General features: G+C 29.9%; 1 protein-coding gene across 7 annotated transcripts in view; it reads left to right on the top strand.

The window, feature by feature from the left end:
- The window catches only part of LOC114119020 (zinc transporter ZIP11), a 70901-nt gene that overhangs the window by 35936 nt on the left and 14424 nt on the right, over window positions 1–20541 (top strand). For 3 of the 7 annotated variants that reach the window (XR_007603753.1, XR_007603750.1, XR_007603751.1), the window contains exons 6-8: window positions 1006–1164; window positions 3519–3606; window positions 20403–20523. Coding sequence is in view for 3 of the 7 variants with exons in the window: in XM_050199442.1 (XP_050055399.1) it covers window positions 1006–1164; window positions 3519–3597 (238 nt within the window). In the remaining 4 variants the exon portion in view is untranslated. Of the gene's footprint in view, window positions 1–1005; window positions 1165–3518; window positions 3780–10238; window positions 10702–20402; window positions 20524–20541 lie in introns of those variants that run through there. The other 4 variants (XR_007603752.1, XM_050199443.1, XM_050199442.1 and 1 more) reach the window with 3 other exon arrangements.

Raw genomic sequence — 20541 nt, 5'->3', positions numbered from 1 at the left:
AATGAACGAGCACACAATAATATCAGTATAGTATAGTATATAAGTATATTATAGACTGTTTATTAGGTAACAGTTAAGGAAGTTCATTGCTCTGTTATAATATATATAATATAACTATATAAGTATATAACAGTATATTCGTGTGTATATGTAATATGTTATTGGATGATCTGGATTACATGTCATTAATAATTTATTAGTTCGGTAGATCGGTATTGTATAATTACCAGATTACGTGAATAATTAATAACAGTCGTCTAGTCTTAATATGCAAGACGAATTTATTAAAATTGTTATTATTAACTTTAAGCTACAATGGAGAATTAGAACTGTTGTATATGTAAAAATTTAAAAAACCAACAATATCTTCATGCGTCAAATACTTTCGTATTTATAAATTTCACAGTGCCACGAAACGTTATGCACGCGACACGCCGTTTCAGCTCTTTCTTTCGGGTGTTGTTACTGTTCCCGTTTCTTATCAAATATTTAACGGACACTTTAAACTGAGTATACCATATATGACTGTAGAGAAAATAGTGTGTACGCATACAACGTAGTCTATATACGCGTTAACCTACAACTGCACACCCTCGATTCGCATGTAAAATAAATCGTTCAACTCTCCAATTGCCTCGTATCGATTTGTTAACTATAGGTACACGCGACGCAATAAATTGACTTTTCATACTAGTTACGTCCGAGGGATGGTATTATAGAGTTAATTGACCTATTATCAAACTCGTGGGGTATTAAATCTTAATTTACAGCGCAGAACTTGTTATTTGCGCGCGCGCACGTGTGTTTAAAGTGTTTATTTTGTAACATATAAAAACAAAGAGCGTTTGTGGCTAGAGGGTTTGTGACAGAATACTGCGACCGCAGTCAATGTCAACATAACTTTCGTACCTAACACTTTTTTCGCGATATGCCTGATATTATGTTCCATTGTTATTATATTTTAATAACAATATTTTGATTGTGTGATGTATTTATGTTTCACAGGTACGGACAACTTAGCGGTATGGTGGAGCCGATCGCCGGACTCGTGGGCATATTCGCCGTTTCGTTGATCAAACCGCTGTTACCTTACGCCCTGGCGTTTGCCGCAGGCGCGATGATTTACGTTGTCGTCAACGACATCATACCGGAGTCAAATTCCAGGTATGTAATGTAAACGGACGCCAAACCATCACATCACTACAGCGTCATGCGACAACAACGCTATATGTCATATGATAATAATGCGTGCTTACCCACCCGCTCGCCCACCCACCGCTCTTCACCCACTCTTTCATCCGTCTCGTCACGTATCTGGCTGTCCCCTCGCTGCAGACGACATCCCCGCTCGCTTTACTCCCATCGTTGTTATAACACACAATATTATTATTATTAATATACAATATTATAATATATATTATATTATGGGGAGATACTTTCGTTATTATTATTTGATGTACACACACCCACTCCACCGCCCCGGTGTGGTGTGCAAGTATGTGTCGCGTGTGTGATGCATACCTACCTATAATAGGTACAACACTATTATATTATTATAGTATTATTATTATTATTATTATATTAAATACGCGCGCATAACGTGTGACCCTGACGGTGCCGCCACAGTCGCGCACGTATATATAATATCAATGGTTTCTCGCTCTCTGGGGGTCATGTAACTGTAAAATCTCTGTATGCAATCTCCTTTGACGCCAGGAATGCAGCAATACAACTACGCTACATACACACACACACACTCACAATTAGACGATTCCTTTGGTCGTTAGTGAGTGAGTGAGCGAGCGAGCGATCGCGTGGTGGCGGCGGCGACGGCGGCGTCGACTATCGCGACCTCTATTGCCTACTATGGCGTTTAACGCGAGCCGACGTTCGTCATGAATGGGCTGCCGCCTCTGCCATGCCGTCATATTATTATTATCGATACTTCGTCCGGCCGCCGCGGCCTTGTAACCAAAACGCGGAGGCTGTCATCGCCGCCACCGCCCGCATCTTATTTTTAATTGTACAAAACGACGCGACGATTGTGACGTTTCATCGCCAAAATCTATACTCGATATTATTGTGCAACGATAAATTATGACTGCATGCGATCCGAAACGATTCTTGTTTTAATAACAAGCGATGTAATCGTCTCGTCAGTGTATCTCTATTTGCTTTGCTTTTTCATTTATTAACATATTTTTTAATATTTCGGAAACAAAAATTCTACCATAACATAATTTGGTCACCCCGCTGCGGTCGTGTGTACACATTACAGTTGCTTACGCATGTTTATGAAATACTTAACTATAATAGGTAATAACGATATCTGTAATATGCTGGTCACCAAACACGCTCACTGCTCGTCACTTTTATCCTTATTAATACATTTGTTCAAATTTTAAATTGTTAATATACTTAAAGTTAAGTTTAGCCTAATAGCCTAGTTTAACTTCTATTATATTTTCATATTCTTAGATTTTTTCCATTGAATGAAAGAAGGTGGTCATATACTCCTATAGTAATAGAATTTTTCCTTTTTCAATGAGAACCATCCTTTTTTTAAGCATGATTTTTTTAATCACTTAATCATGAATTTAGTACTAATGTTTATAACTCAGAGACTATTTGTTTAAATTAAAATTGATATTCATAAAAATTTTCAAAAAAAATCATCTAAATTGCTTAAAATGTATAGGTACTGTAAAGGATGGTTCCAATTTTTAAAAAATAAATTTCTATCGCCTCATGTTATTCCTTAAATGATTTAAAAAGTATATTAAAATATTATCTTTAAGTATATTTCAAAATTTAAATGAATGCATAATTATATAAAAATGAGTGTTTAATATTATATTTGGCGAATTACGTTGTATATAATATATACTGTGTATTACTATTATATAATTTTAATTACTTGTGTCCATATACATAATGATTAAAAAATTTATTATGTAACAACGATTTATATTTTTTCAACAAAACTAATTAAACTGTTCGCATAAGTATATGTTTGAGTCCTAAAAACTTTAGTCCAATTTTAATATTCCAACTCCTTTTATATTACTACAGTAATTTACAACTCTATTTCATAATCTTATATGGGGTAGAGACATACATTTTTATTTTTTATTTCTGCTCTTATATATTTATTATTTTGTGTATTTGACTTTACTGTAAGACCGTAGTATAGTACAAAGTTCAGGAATAGAACAATATAAATTCAAAACAAAATTTTATTTTTTATTTTTGACCTGGAAAACACCTACTGCGTGTTTGCCAAAACCCTTAGGGATCTACTGCAGAGCTGCCAGAAACATATTTTAACTTTAACAATCGCTTTTAAACAGGCCATTATAGAACCTCCGTAAACAGAGGGTTAATTATTGGCGAGCATCAGTTATTATATTCACACTATGTTTTTTTGTTTGAAAATTCTGAGCAACAAAAACGATCATTGTCATTTGTCGGACACACGTTGCCATTTAATCGAATCGTTGTGTTTAATTTTGTTACAGTGGCAACGGGAAGCTGGCCAGTTGGTGTTGTATCGTGGGATTCGCTGTGATGATGTCATTGGACGTGGGACTCGGTTGACTTCATTAGGTATTACCCGTCATTTTTTCCTACACTGACCCATATTATTATTAATTTTTTTTTTTTTTTTTTGATTCACCTATCCTATATTTAATGCAATTTATTTATAGACTTTAATTTAATTTTATGTGCTAACTGCTAAGCAATGCATGTTTAAAATATAGTATATTTTTATTTATTTACACACTTTTTTTTTTTGTTAACACCATTAAGTATAGGTGTACATGTGTAATACACATCTATATTATAAATGTGTTATATTCATAATTATGGTACACAATGGTATAAACTAATACGTACAATTATTATATTGGTTGACTATTGAGTGCTTATATAGCAGTGTGAGATGATAAACGGTCCAGAGGCATGATAAGACATCATTGTTGAACACGTGACCGCTGTGCGCCGTTGGACAACAGGATGGGCGTTTCGCCTATTTTTTGTTAATCATTCAATATGTTTCCCTCTCTAACTGAACACCCCTACATAGAAATAACGATAAAACCCGTACTAATTGTCGATATTTATATTGTAAAAAAAAAAAAATCCAATCACATATTAGTAGAATAGATATAGGACTTCTTGTTCCATTCTTAAAGTCATGAAAAAGTTAATTCAGAATTATTCCTCTAATTATACAATTATTTTCCCAGTAATTGATACGGAACTTGTAAACGATTGACTGGTAGATACGCTTACTATGTATACGGTTAGGTAATTGAGATTTTTGAGAGGGACTTTCCAACTTCAACATTTTTTAACTACCGTTAGGGAAAGAGCGAAATCTACTGTTAACAGTTGTAGATGTTTAATTGTAAAACTGAGCATTAGAATCTGTTATTAAGGTTTCTGCTTATTTTTTATTGACTCGAGATCATAAACGGAAATTTGATGAAATTACTGGGAGGACTGAGTAGTATATGCTCATTACATTTATATGCACAGTGCACACTGTACTAGAACAGCTGTACCTTAGACTTTGGGGAGCTTAGTCCTCGCAAGCTCCCCCTCCAATTTCCGCCTATGTACATGATCGTTTTATAGAATAATATGTATCTTTTACTAAAAAAATAAAATAATTTTTTTAAATAATATTTGATGTGTAGTATACTAATATGTATATACAATTAATCAATCAATAAAATAAAATAAATAAATGAAGAGATTAATAATAAGAAACATTTTCTTGGGGATTACAGGGAAATAGGTTGTACTGTGAGCGGAATAAGTATAGCTCCGCTTTAATTATTTTCATGTTCGTATTAAAATAAAGTAAGAAGCTAAGATATTTCATTACAAGACAACTCGTATTGTGTTCAGTGTCCTCGCCAATTGAAATTGACGCATTTTTATGATTTTTATTAGTTCTATTAAAACTGATTTTTGTCCTAGTCTCCAAAAATGATATATTATACGTCTTTAAAATATTTATAACTATCGTATAGACACTATATTGTAGGTTTATATACTATAATGTATATATTAAGAACATTTGGGTTTGAGTTGTATATACTTGTATTGTGTATAATAATTCGTGCCTATAATTTAAAATGTAAGTTTTTGATTATCCTAAACACATAATTCTAAGATTCGTAATTATATTGTATCATCAATCACCACAATAGATATCAAATTAAATTATTTTTTAATTTTATTTGTAGGCGTAAATTAAAGTGTTACTATCCTTCCGGAGCACGTTCACATCTTTTATTCTTCATCTCCGTTGATTTTTACTAAAAAAAACCAACGACGCAAATATTATTTCGGGTACGAGAATTACTACGCATATGCGTATATCCCTGATATGATGTTATATTATTGCAGCGATCATATTACTTTAAAAATTATTTCAATTATACAAATCATGCACATTGCTATTTCACTGCCCTGAAAAATTAAAACGTGTAGGTACCTACTGTAATATCTATGCTACCTATACAACATTTTTGATTGAACCTCACGGCTTACAGTTTATATTATGCGCTCCTCACTGTTTGATTGTATTAAACATTACCTATTCACTCTTCTATTTGTTAATACAAATCTATTATCAACAAACGTACGTAAACGTACTTTAGATCGTTCTTTTAATTTAAATAGATTTTAGAATAAAATAAGTTTTATATCAATTCCGTTTCCGGTGGAATAGAAACACGTGTCTTTAACGATGTTTGCATCGTTTGCGATACTCATAAGTTATAATAACACATTTTGTGTACACAATTCAACATTTTTTTTATATTTATAATAATATATACAACGAGACAATGGCAATTTTCTCGTGGACTAATTGAATCGGATTATGAATAACCTAATGGCCAAGAAAATTCTTAATATATAAATAATAATTCTGCGACTCCGATGAATGCGCATTAAAATCACAAAAATTTGAGACCAAAAATAAAACCGTTTTTCGGATTTAGAGATCTAATGACTTTTTATCTTAAATTTGTTCAGTCAGTACTAAATAGCATCGCCTCCATCGTCTCCGTATATCACATACTGTATGACAGAAAGGAAGGAGATGCGGCGGCATATAGAAAAGAGGGAAGGCTGGCGCGCGCGTAATTCTGCTAATAATAAGGCACACGGCCGTGGCGTATACACACGCACACATATCGTGTGTATCCGGTTGGGCCGAAGAAAAAGGAATATGGATGGGATGATGTGTGTGTGTGTGTTATGTAGAACACAGGAAGGCGGCTCAGACCGGGTGAACGACCCCGCGTTTCCGGTGACGACTTTGCCGCCGTAACTCAAACCATACATACACATATTATTGTGTTTATATATAATAATAATAATAATAATAATAATAATCATTTATATATATATATATATTATTATATATACACACAAAGTGGCGGCGACGGCAGTAACGGCAGCTGTTGTTTTAATCGTGGAAAAAAATATTCGCCCCCCTCCCCCTCAGACAGACACACACTCAGTATACACAAATCGAAACCATCGCCGTAAGTTTTTTTCGTTCCCCGGTCACCCCTCCACTATTAAAACTGTTTTTGCTCGCATTCATTTTTATTATTATTAAGTTAAGCGCCCGCCACGATTGTTTTGTCAATTTATTATTATTTTTTGACCCACTGCGTGTTTAAGGCCCACACGTGAATAAAAATTCGCGGGACACTCATAGTACACCTATATCTATTATATTATTATCATGTACATTACATTGTATACATATTACATACCTATATATTATATTATATTATTATATGCGTACATGTAGATATATACAAAACGACTGTCCTGCAGAGAAAGCTGGTCAAAAAGAAAAGGGTTATTATATTTTATTTTGAAAAAAACTGTGATCCGTCTAAACCTTTCTACTCATTCTGAGATAGCAATATTGTTCGCTCCGGCGTTGCCACCATATTATATGTTAACCTATACATCGACACAACATTGTCGTGTGTATGTAAATAAAACTATATTTTATACACAGATTCAAATTCGATTTATTTTCGCTTTACAAATAACATACCTAATAACCAATAATAATAGTCATATTATATGTTCATGAAATAAAATCGAACAAGATAAGCCTGGCACCTTATCAATGAGGTTTAATATTCGTATATTGTGTTACGTAAGGTGAACATTTTAATTTATTTTTTTTTCACCCGACGCATTAAATTTAACAATTGAGCCAAAATAAATTAGCATTTAATAGCCACATACGAATCAGATACTCGTGTGTACAGTTACAGTATTATACTATAATAATATACTATACTATACTATAATATTTTACACACTTCATTTCTGAAACGACGATGCTACGAACAACACGGTATTCAAGCGCGCGCGTGTATACACACGTGTATACATCAAAAATAATTACAAATCTAATCGCGTTTATCACGTCTTTATAATCGTTTTAAACTTGAGAGCTTTTTGAGAATGTTTACGATGTCGAACGCAATACCGGGATATCTGTACCAACTATACCAAGGACAAAAGAAGGACGAAATTACCACGTTTTACTATTAATAAAAATGTATAGGTACATTATAATATTTGATATAAACCAAAGAAAACAAGAATCGTCCACTTGTAACGGAATCGGATAATTTAATTAGTTTTTTTACGTTATTTTCGAATCTAGTTTTTGAATTATTGACTTGGTCCATTATTTTTATGAAAACAGCGTATTCAAAAACACGTTTTTGCTTGGGAATTCAGAACGTTTTCACACATGTTTCTAATTACTTTTTTTTTAAATAAACATTTTAATAATTCGTGATTATTTAATAATCTAGATATAAAAGGTCGTACTATGTGCACAAAATTGTTTTCTCATGGTTTCACGTCCTTTGATTATATAGGGATATTGTGGTAGATCGGGTAACAAAAAACTTTTTTAATATAATAATATTTATGTTTCTTTAACGTCATTCAATGCGATTAAAACAAGTTTTAGTCGAGAAATTAAATTCGTTGTGGTGGTGGTTTTCACTGTTTGCAGACTTATAGACGACGCCGTGCTGCACATACGTTTAAATATTGACTACGTACTATATTCATATATCTAATTATCTTTATATTTAAATAGTATCAATTGATACAGTTTTATAATTTTTTCAAAATTTTCCATTTTTAAGTTATTTATATGATATAATACGTGGACAATATAATATTTTATATCCAATAAGATAAATAAAGTATCATTAATGAATACAATTGTATGTGATGTGATAATTTCATTTACAATTATATTATTGTGCTTGCCAATATTATTTGTTAAATTTTAACATTTATTTTTTACACTAAAATATATACATCTCCGTTTGAATATCTTTTACAATGACAATGGTGAATTAAAAAAAAAAAATGTTTAATTTAATGAAAGTACATATTATATAAATATAATAAATTATCGATGCACTAAAACTATTTTAAAATCAAAAAATATATTTTTTAAACTAGTACTTAAATATTTATTATGTTATCAAAATTTTATGAAAATGTATTTATTAATTTTACCAATGGTTTTCTTTCTGTATTGTTATCTAAGTTCGAATATTATAATGTTACAACATCGTGAAAGAATTACGTGTGTTTGTGAGTTGTATATATACTGTCTGTGAACTGTAAAAGACGACTTCCGGTTGGACTTGCTTTTTTTTAAACAATTTGAGAAAGAAACTATTGCAGACTTGTGTCATTTGTGATTTATTTTTTTTCGCTGAACCTGCTGCCTGCTACAGAAGTCTGGATATTAATATTTAGAAAATTAGTATACGGTCGCGTGTGAAAATCTTTCGAATTTCCGGTTGTAAATTAAATATATTTTTTCATCTTAAATTATTCGTTAAATACATGTTAAATAATGTACTTTTTATTTTTAGTTCAATTTATTATTCACTAATTATGGCCCATAACTATTCTGAAACATGTTTGATTCATCATGTTTCGCCATATTTTTTATATTATATTTGTTTTATCTTATCTATGATGTTAATATCTAAATTAATATTTCCTGACAATTCTGACTTAGAATTAAGAAAATAATTTAATGTTTTCACATGAAAATGTTAAAGGTATATAATATTATTTATACATAAGCTAGAATAGTCTTACTTAAGTACAAAATTTCGACATAATAACTTAAAATTAATTTTTAATAACCCCATACATGTTTTGGGGTTGATTCTGTCGTTTCTAAATTTAAAACAACTGTAGATATGTCTATAATATGTGAGTTGTATCTAATATTATGCTTATGAATTGTGAATTATAGACGAACTAGGTATAGAATTTTATAATTGTGCTAAAGAATACAAGTTTATAAGGAACATTTTACGCATTTCATGTACTCATGTGGTTTAAAGCTCTACACAATATATAATTCTAAAAAAGATTAACGCACTTATGTTTTGATAAGATTATTTCAAGAGTCCGAATGTTTTGAGTTGAAAACTACATTGAGTATAAAAAATTGTATCCTACATATAAAGATATCGATGTCCTTAAATAGGATTATTTTTCTAAACCAACCCTTTAATTAGTACTTTTACACTTTAATTTTTGTAATAATTATGTATCTTACTCAAAATATTATAATAAAAATATGAAATATTACAATTACAACAACTCGTTAAGACAAGGTAAGTCCTAAACATTTGTATTTTAAGCCCAATAATTAAATTAATTACAGAATTTACAATGCATTATTGGGTTTCTTGCTTTAGATTATTAGGTACCTATGGAATTTTTTTACTAGTCTTACTATACACATTGATGAAGATTTTTTCGTAATAATGTATAAGTTATAAGCATTTTATTATAGGCAAACTTTTAAATTTTAATTCTTAACCTTCGTAAACATCGTGTAAAAATAAGGTTTCAAAAATTTCGTGAATATAAATTTATGATTTTTACTATAGTGTAGCTTATAGATATTAGATAGTAATAGTATTAAAATTGTGAAAAATATATTAAAACAGTTTAACGTAAAAAATGTATTATCAAATTCATAAAATAGAAAATATTGAAAATGTACTATGTACTATTATTTAAAGTACCTATATTTCATTTTTATTAAAGCAAAATCAATAAATTTAGGTAGCTATAATACTTATTGTATGTATATGATTTTAATTAAAGTATTTTTTTTTAAGATTCTAAAATCTATCAACTTAACCAAGAAGGCTTCAACTTAAAATATGTATCAACATAATATATTAATAGCTACATTTATAAATATCAAAAATTAAAAAAAAATTTACAGTAAGTACATAATAAATATGAATTGTATAGTTTTAAGAAATATTTAGATTTATATAATAATGAACAAGATTAATTTTAACAAACATATAACATTTAATTATGTATAATATATACTCGATATATCGTTAAACAAACTAATTCTCCTTCGCTCGTCCTTGGCTCGAAGCTTCGAAAAGCTACCCTTAATATTGTGTATGAACCGTTCTTATATTGACTCATTCAAAAGTTTAGAATCGTCTGAACTGGATAATTAATTACAAATTGATTACTATATTAACTTTGTTTAAGGGATTGTACAAAAAATAAATAAATAATAGTTATCCTTTAACTCATAATATAAGTACTTATTATATATTTTTATGAACTCTTTCTGTTCGTTTATACTATACTACCTAACTAATATGTGTATAATATGCTTAACCAAAAATAAAATATTACTACTTTTTTTTTTTTGTCAACTATAATAATTTTTTAATACAACTATTAAATTAACTATTACCTATGTAATGTGAATATTTCCATATTAAAGTGGTTTAAATAACGTAAATTACTTAATTAGCCATTAGCCAAGAGAGATGAATGTCGTGGAAACCAAAATAATTATGTAGATATCTACTGTACTTAATTAGCCAATTTTCAGTGGGATTAAAAACATTACCATTTAATGTTTATAATATACTCATATCTCATTAATAATATGGGAATTAATCTACAACAAGATATCTTTAGTCTTTACCAAGCAATCGTTAACTTCATTACTAAATATTATGTTTAAAACATCCTTCATCTTTCATACGGTATAGCCTCAGAATAGCAATCTATAATTTTATAATATTTATTGCTTGAAAGTGGATAAACATATAGGCTATATAGTATATACTTAATATCGATTAATATTCAATAAAATATTATAATTGTACATTACTGCCTATATGAAACATGTTGCTTATACAGTGCAGTTTGTGTCTAAACTTAATATAATGATATTTTACTTATAAGTTTTAGATGTAAATATAATTTTTTTGTACATTTATTTTAATCCATACTGATTTCCCGACCCTCGTTGTAACATTCTAATAACATGCTAATGAATATTCATTGAACCATTTATAATAACTGTACAAGTGTTAATTATAAATGTACACATTTAGAGCAAAAAGCTCGTTATCTAAGAATATCGTGGTAATTTGAAAGAAAAATAATTCAATTAAAAAACTCTTTTTAACGAATTTGTTTAAATCTGAACTGTAATAATTTCACATTGGTATGAAACAACCCGAACGAGTTATGACGTAAATTATCTTTATATATATATATTTATTTATTTATTTTAACATCATCAAAGTCTTAATAGTTTGTCTACAGTTTGCGTAGGTAGCCATTATTTTAAAAATTAATAGTTTATTATAAATCGTGAGCTATACCTCTTCATTTACGTGTCAATGTGTCACTCGTATCGATAATTTTAATTGCATATGTAAATCGCGTACGTACAACTAGTATACATAATATGACGTAACTATATATAGAAAATATTCAATTTTCAATTATATCACCCGATTTCGTAAAATATTCACTTAATTTTGACATGTTCACATGAGCTGAGTAGAGTAGCATAGAGATACTCTGCAAAATGTTGGTCCATTACTCATCCACTCATCTAAACTTAATGAATGCCCGTAACTCAGAAACGGGTTGACCGAAATTTAATTTATACACATAGAAATAGGTACTTTAAATAATTTTCTACTACGGAATATGGAAATGAAAAAATTTTTTGTTATCATATACAAAATTAATAACTTAAAAAGTATAATGATAAAAAATATTTTCAAAAATGTCAACTGCAATTTTTAAAATAATAATTTATTCATGATAAAAATTCACTCTATATTTATATTTATTACAGATGTATACGTACACACAAATATATATACATAAATATATATTATATGTTAACTTTTATAGTTCTATCACTAGAACTTGAATCAGCCGTTTGAGAAACTCAATTTATCCAAAAATCCAAACTTGGAAAAAATAAATTAATATACTTTAAACTAATATTGGGTTTTTTCTTGATTCTTTTACTATTTGCATCACTAATAAAAAATTTTCTTAATGTGGGACAAGTCGGGATTCTCTTAAATTTATAAACGTTCGTTTTATGAAATATCCAACAAAGTATATTTCTATTTTTTTTTTTTGGTCAAGATAGTTTTTCCGCATGACTGTTACAATTGTATAACTGTAACTGTATAATTATAGTAAGTTTAATATGGATTCCAAATCACAAAGAGCATACATCTTCTTCAAATATCAATTTAGGGGATGCTAAAATAATATCCCACAGACCTGCGGTGAGTGGTGATTATTTACATTCCTTTCATATTACATAGTTACATATTTAATTAGGTAATTAACAATTTTACTAAAATTTTAATAAAATAAAACATAATATATCACTAAAAAAAACTTTACAATCACGCATCATTAAATATTACTTATTCAATATAATAACTCGCAAATGTGATTTTATAAAAACAAACAAATGCTTAAATTAAAAATTAAAATATGAATTAGGATAGTTTTTATTTTAAAAAGTCTGTCCACGGAATCTGTGGCCATTGGTGGTCATAGCATTACACTGTTCTTAAAGTATTAATAGTGAGTAACAAATTTTCAATTTTATTGTAAAGATACTGTATATATTTGTATTATATTATATATTAAATAACCTGATACTAAATAATAGTAGTAGTTGGTTTTTGTGTTTTGTTGATTTGTGGATTCGCATTATATTTGGTTTATAAAGCGACTTTCTAATATAAATTTGATGAGTTTGGAGATGTTGTTAGGTTCTATAAGTTTAACTTTTTAGTTATTAGATAAGTGATTCCTCCCCCCATTCTACATTTTACTGTAAGAAAGATCCCTCAACATATCCAAATAGGAGTCTTGTTTCTTCATTGATTTTAGGTAAATGATGTGTGTATAGCATATTCTGAGTCAGTTGATAGAAGTATCTTACTTTTGAAAAAAACTAAGATATTGTGCAGGTTCTTTTAACTTCACTAAGTTTGCTTGACAGTTTATACTATTCCTTCTCCCATTAATAAAGTGTATTTATTTAAATTACTTTCTTTATATCATCATATCAATATTTAGGAGAAGAGAGGGACGATAAGAGCAACATTTTGTTATTATTATTATCAATGCATTGATAGTGTATAATTACGCAGCAAACAGAATTTTCAGTTATATTTTGTAATCATCATCGTCGACCGTAGCTCGTAAGAAACAACATCAAAAACATATGTGACACAAATGAACTTTTTTACCTGTACACTGCAGGTAAGGTTTCTATATTATGTTAGGAAGCATCGAATCATCGGTTCCCCCGTCGCAATGTCGAAAAAGCCGACCGGTAACGCCAAGAATATTAAACACGTGCGTCGTTCTCGCTCACTAATCTGTATGCAGAGAATAATAATTGTGATGATTGAGTAGTGAGTAGCACACGTATTCGAATCCACGGCGTCTTTCCCATTGTCTGCACGTCGTCGCAGTATATAGATATACCTATGAATTATGATAGCTATGATGATGCATGTTACATATTCTAAAAATATGCGATGTTCTCATTCAACGTAAGTAAATAATGTAAGTATATATAATATAATATGCAAATACATTGCGTAGTAGAATTCACCGTTTTTTGATAAAAATATACAACGGTGAATACGTATTACGCATTTACGTATCATATTATAATGTATACAAGGTGATCATTTTATAGATATAAATTTTTTATTTTTTTCAAGTACCGACGTTATTCCCAAACAGAATATTTTCCGGACCTTTTCCGTTTATTCACTACTAATGACTATACGTGTGTTTTGGCACTCGCCGCTATGCTCCTCGGCGCCGTCGTTCCGCTCCGCACTAATCGAAAATATCTTTCAACTTGCTTTGCAAATCCATTTCAAGTAGGTAACAGGGTACCTACCGACCAACACTGAATAGCTACTTAGTCGACTACACAGTAAGGTTTGAGGTGGATTTGCATAGCAAATCTAGGGATATTTTTGATTTGTGCGAAGCGGAGTGACGGCACCGAGAAGAGCGTATCGACGAGTGTCGAAACGCGTGTATAGTTATTGGTAGTATAAATCTAGTATACACATAAAGCACTCTTCATACCTCCAGAATCTAAATATATGTGTGCGGATTAACGATAGTGAATGAACTTAAAAACCAAAAAAAGTAGTGATAGTGAACTAACGGAAAAGGTTCTATTTTCCTAATAATTTGAATATGATATAAAAATTTAATTTTGAATGATAAGTAAATAATAACTTATAAATATTTATATTTTAGATGAATCATGAACAGAGTATAGAAAGATACTCCGCAACATTTTGATACACTCATCTGTCATTATCTATAGATACTCCAATCATCTAAGCTTGTTGTACTTAAAACTATATAATTATATAACTATATTCATTCAAAATTTGATTTTTATATAATTAAATACTCAGAAAAATACCCTGTTTAAAAATATGAATCTATAAAAATATATTCTAATATATTTCAATATGTAAAAAAATTAATATTTTTTAGTAAAAATATTTTCAAAAACATTGATATATTTCAAGAAAACTAATTTCATCTTTAAATTTATCATGTATATCTGTATAAATATTTAGCTTTTGTGTTTTATATCGTTTTTGTATTTAGTATCTCAATACCTACCATTCACTTTATATTATTATTTAGTTTTTTTTATTACAGATATAATCGCTGACTTTTAAAAAATTATACTTAAGTATAATGTTTCTGAAAACTCGTGTAGGTACCTACTTAATACTTGTATAATCTCCCCGCTTTACGAACGTATTAAATTTTAGCGAATCTTTTTTACGAGTATACTACTAAATGAATGAAAAAGCGCAAAAACATCTCAAGGCTCAAATACTCCTGATGTAAAGGAATGCTGCAAGTACACTTAAATACGCATGTGTAGCCTTGTAGAACGTGTATAATATTAAAATAATACATTGACTGTAATAATTTCATTAAGCCCACAAAACCAATTGACTGTTAAAAATCAACGTTGTTCTTTTTAGTCTCAGCTCTAAACACAGGTGAATATGTTATATTTTAGGCGTTTTATTATTAACTATGTACTTTACTAAGGCTTCTCTCCACGGGAGTGTAAACGCTGTACCTTTAATAATATAAATTATAATATTATATTCGAACGATTATAAAAATAATAATAAAAATACATAGAGATTGAATCTATATATTATATATTTTGATGTTAAAGACTATACTATGTATATTTACGCATGTAGTTGTATGTATACGTGACATTGTATATTATATATTATTTATAATTAATAATAAAATTTTTGATAAGTTGTTTATATATATATTATTTTAATTTTCGCTCTAAAAAAAAAAAAAAAAAAAAAAATAAAAAAATAACTTGAATTCTTTGACTTTAATGATATTATATAATTAATTGCATACAACTAGACGATCATCATAATTATTAAAACATTTATTTTCAATTTCGAACATACATAATTTTTATTTTTATGATACATGCTAATTTTCTTTTTTTTAACACCTATCGATTCCAGTTTATGTTTAGTGTGTCCAATTTATTAATATAAACATTTTAAACATTTATTAATAGTTTAATCGATGTAATATTTTCTGACTTTGAATTCGAACTTTAAAATGTAAGACATCATATTGTATTATGTATTTCCTTGTGCGGTTTAATACATAGGTAATACAGAAATAAAAAAAATAAAAATACTAATAAACTATAGTACCTAATACCTACTTGTGTTATTATACCTACAATGATACCAAATATATAAAACTTCATTCCGATGAACCTTATTTATACAAAATTTTAAGTTGTATAAATTATTTTTTGGTAAGCACTTAAGCGTATGCATGAAGCCAAAGACATAACATTTTAAAAATAAAGTAAGCATCTTTAAGCTTACAGTTGTACTTACACTTAAGAGTTAAGTGTATAGTATAATATAAATATAGTTGGTAGTAAAGTTATATTTAATTTATTTTAATGTTATAATTATTGTTTACCCAATATATTGATCGATATTGTATTTTATATATTTTTGTTGTATAATAATATATCGTTTTTTATAATATATCCTTAGAGGGATCTTTCCAATATCATAAATATTCCGATAAACACTGAGAAGATTTAAATACGACCTTTCCAAAGAACAAACAGTGCTCAAATTTTAATCTAAAGGAGTGGTCTATGAAATTTCTGTATAGTCTTAAAGTGATGGGCTAAGAATAATAAAAAGTAATATATTATTTCCTTGCAACACATACTATATACACAGCATCATATATATTATATATAATTATCTATGTATGATGTCTTTATATATTTCCACTGTAAATTAATACGTACACGTTTTACTATTATTTATTTTTACGTGGAATTTATGCTTCACATCATTATTGTGTTTTGCAGAAAAGTAGTGTAGAATTCCTTTGAGTGTCAAATACCGATATAAGTGTTTATTAATACTACGAGATTTACAGTGGTGAACTAAAATCAAAAAGTGAAATGTTTAAATTGAATTACAGTCTATACCGAACGTAATAATTATGAATTATCTAAATGAATTCGATACGCTTTCTCCAAAATTTTTAGTTATATATATACACGTTTTTATTAAATTTTAAATCTCACGTTCAATCGGGTAGTCAAATCGTCATTGTGCATGTGCTAGAGTAACATATAATGAGAGTTATAATGCCTATAATATAACTAATATATAAGTGAGTACTACGAATACCTATAATCTATATATGGCTGTATGTGATACTACTAATACTATAAAAAAAATATGATCGTTATTTTATAAGTGGACAAAATTGGACAATCTCACGAGTCACATTACTTATATTATTAATAGTAAAATAGTTAATACATTTTTTGTGGAAAGAGGGGCCAAAAGAGGTCAAATATTGGAAATACCAGAACATTATTAAGAAAAACAGTTGGAAATAAGGATATTGTTGGTATTGAGTTATGTATATTTTTTATTTTATTCATTGTTATTCAGAAAGAAATAAACATAGAAACTTGAAATTTTCACAAAATGCCTATTATTTTATTACAATTTTCTAGACATATTTTTTAGAAAAATTTTACCTCTTTTAAAACGATTCTTTTATTCACGTATATTATATTACAAATATTAGACTTATTTTAGTTTTTTATAGATTTTAGTTAATTTTACAATTTAAAGTTATGAAAAGCTTTAAAAATATATTACGAAGTCCCTCGTTTTATAATTTTCTTTACATCATAAAATATGATAATATGATAATATGATAATATAATATGTAATAAATAATAATTTCGATTAACTATTTTGATTTTGTATTAATGATAGGTATTAAATTTAGGATACTTTGGAGGAATTTCAAAGTTTACTATATATTTCCGTGCGCCAGACCTCCTCAATGTCTTGTCATCGTGTCTGTCGAAAACCTGCTTACGTCTATGCCCTTATAGACCTATACAATCAGTGGCGTATACAAGGGGGGACGTGGGGCGAGTCAGACCCTTGACATTGGCATTATTATTTTTTGTTTTTGCTTAGAATATTTAGTATGCACTATGAACTATAATGTAATATTTTGTTATATTATGGATTATGATCAATTGAGCTATTGAATTTTAACAATTTTGTCAAAACTGAATTCTATTATAATTTTATTTTGGTTTATTTATAGCAAAGTAATATTTATTTGGTCGGTATTATTATTATAATAATACTTTATTATAATTTACAGCTTATCTTATTGTATTTGATGTGAATTTTGAATCAATTAAAATTATATTTATTGTTTTTCTTGTTAAATATTTTACTACTAAAGTAAAAAGTTTTGAGAGGGTGGGGGATTTTCTAATTTCCTCCTCCTATTTAGCTATGTCGTTTTCTATTTTTGATCCCCCCCCCCCCGTTCAGAAATAATGTCTATGCCACTGCCTACAATGTGTTCTCGTATTAAACTTATACATAGTTAGTTATAAAATATATTAAGTATAGATACAAAAAAGTCAATTGGTGCGCATATGGTTATTTAGAAATGAAATACGTGTACGATATGTACACTGTACAGCATCGGTTGTGTATTGAAATCGAATTTCTATGGAAACATACCGAGAGGAGTAAAAAGTCACTCGTGTGACAGGACACGACCGATTGAGAAAGTGAGAAAAAAACGTAAACCCTCGGAAGCGTATATGGACAAGAAAAGAAAAATACACTCGGGGCGAACTCGCGGCGGAATGCACCTGGCGGCGGCGGCGCGCCGGTCTGCCCTTAGTAGTAACGGCGTTGCGTATATATACAGAGGTGTTCCGGTTCTCCTTGTATTTATTAAATACGTAATAATAATATGTTTTCTCGGGGCACGCGCTGCCGAACCTCAGCGGTTTCTTTTGCCCGCTCTTTTTTCTCTGCTCGTCATCGTGGCGGGAAAAAAATAACCCGAAAAAGACGACAGCTGCACGCGGATGTATAAGAAGGGCGCCGGCCGACAAACGCAGTATACCTTATATATACTTACACATAATATTACGAAAAAACGCGGGCATACACGAGCCATGTGTATATATGTATTATATAAATACGAATAATTATATTATTTCTCTCTCGCGCGTACCTATATACATCCATATAATGTATATAGCGTGTAAGCCGTCACTGCCGGTATATGTAGGTATAATGTAGTATATATAATAAGTGTTGGCGAAGGGCGCGTGTGCAGAGTTCATGTAAAAGAAAGAATAAAAAAAAAAAGGTCCGGAGGACAGCTGCCCGCCCGTTCGTCTTATTATATCATATATTGTGAGACGCGGCAGCAAGCGCGCTCGGCAGCTGCTTCTAGTACACACACACATATAATATTGTTATATATACAAGCGACATGTATAGGTAGGTACCTAAGTTTATTATTATTGTTGAACTCGTATTATTTTTTTCTTCTCATTCACTCTTACCCCTCCCCCCCACAGACATCAGACACACACACCCCAAGATCCCGCGCAGGGTCTTTTCCCGGCTTTTTCTTCTGCACGGCCGTCGTGTCACCCCGCGAAGACGCACTGCTGCTGCGTCGCAACAGCAGACGGAGGCACACATCCACATTATTATCATCATCTCACAAGGTGCAACTTATAATATTACCACCTTGACACTGCAGCCCCGCCACTTGCAGGTCACGTGTACGCACATATACACACGTGCGTGCATAATAATAATATATATGTATATACCATCTGCCGCCGCGCGGGAACAGCGGTTCTCGGCGCGCACGAGGTTTGGCGCGTGTGTCGTGTCCGCTGTCGTTGCAGCCACATAATAATATTATACATTTTCATATTGTATGCGCGTAACGTAATATTCTCTTTTGATGTGCATATATATATAATATAACAAACGGCGTGTGTGCGTTTTACGTGTAGCGTGTAGGTTATTATATGTGAGCCGCCGCCGAAGTATATATACATATTATAGTAAATGCAAGTATCGAGATGTAAACGACGTGCGTCAGGTGTTTGGGACAAATTTGAATCGACGTGCGCCGCCGCTCGAACCTACCGAAATCGTATAATAATAATAAAATTATTGACGAACGGTTTTTCGCGCGCCCAGCTATATATGTAGAATGTCCGATGACATTATTTTGGTTTTCAACGTGAGGAGACACATGTTATTCGTTTACATCGATGTATATTTGTGTATACAACGCCTATAACAATATACGGTGTTGGTGATTTACACCACGCTGTATAGAAACCAAATTTAAAACGTTTCTTCTCCGGAAAATATATTTAGATAGAAATATAGGATATATTATGGCCTCGGGTTGAGTTATAAGCCTTGTATTGAATTATTTGTGTTATAATCATTTTCAAAAAATAAAAGTTGACTTGATTTAAAAAATTTTTAATATTTATTATTATTTTTCAGAAATCAATACAAATTATGTTTGAAAAATCTCAGATCAAAGTCCTATAATCAGTATAATCAATATACGCTGAGTGCCCCAAGCAGGCAAAACGTCCCATGGGCTATATCCAGCTATACACAGGTATCAAATGGTCCAAAT

The sequence above is a fragment of the Aphis gossypii genome, chromosome 2 (genome assembly GCF_020184175.1).
Source record: "Aphis gossypii isolate Hap1 chromosome 2, ASM2018417v2, whole genome shotgun sequence".
NCBI classification, from domain to species: domain Eukaryota; kingdom Metazoa; phylum Arthropoda; class Insecta; order Hemiptera; family Aphididae; genus Aphis; species Aphis gossypii.
This window is presented reverse-complemented; position numbering and strand designations above follow the sequence as displayed.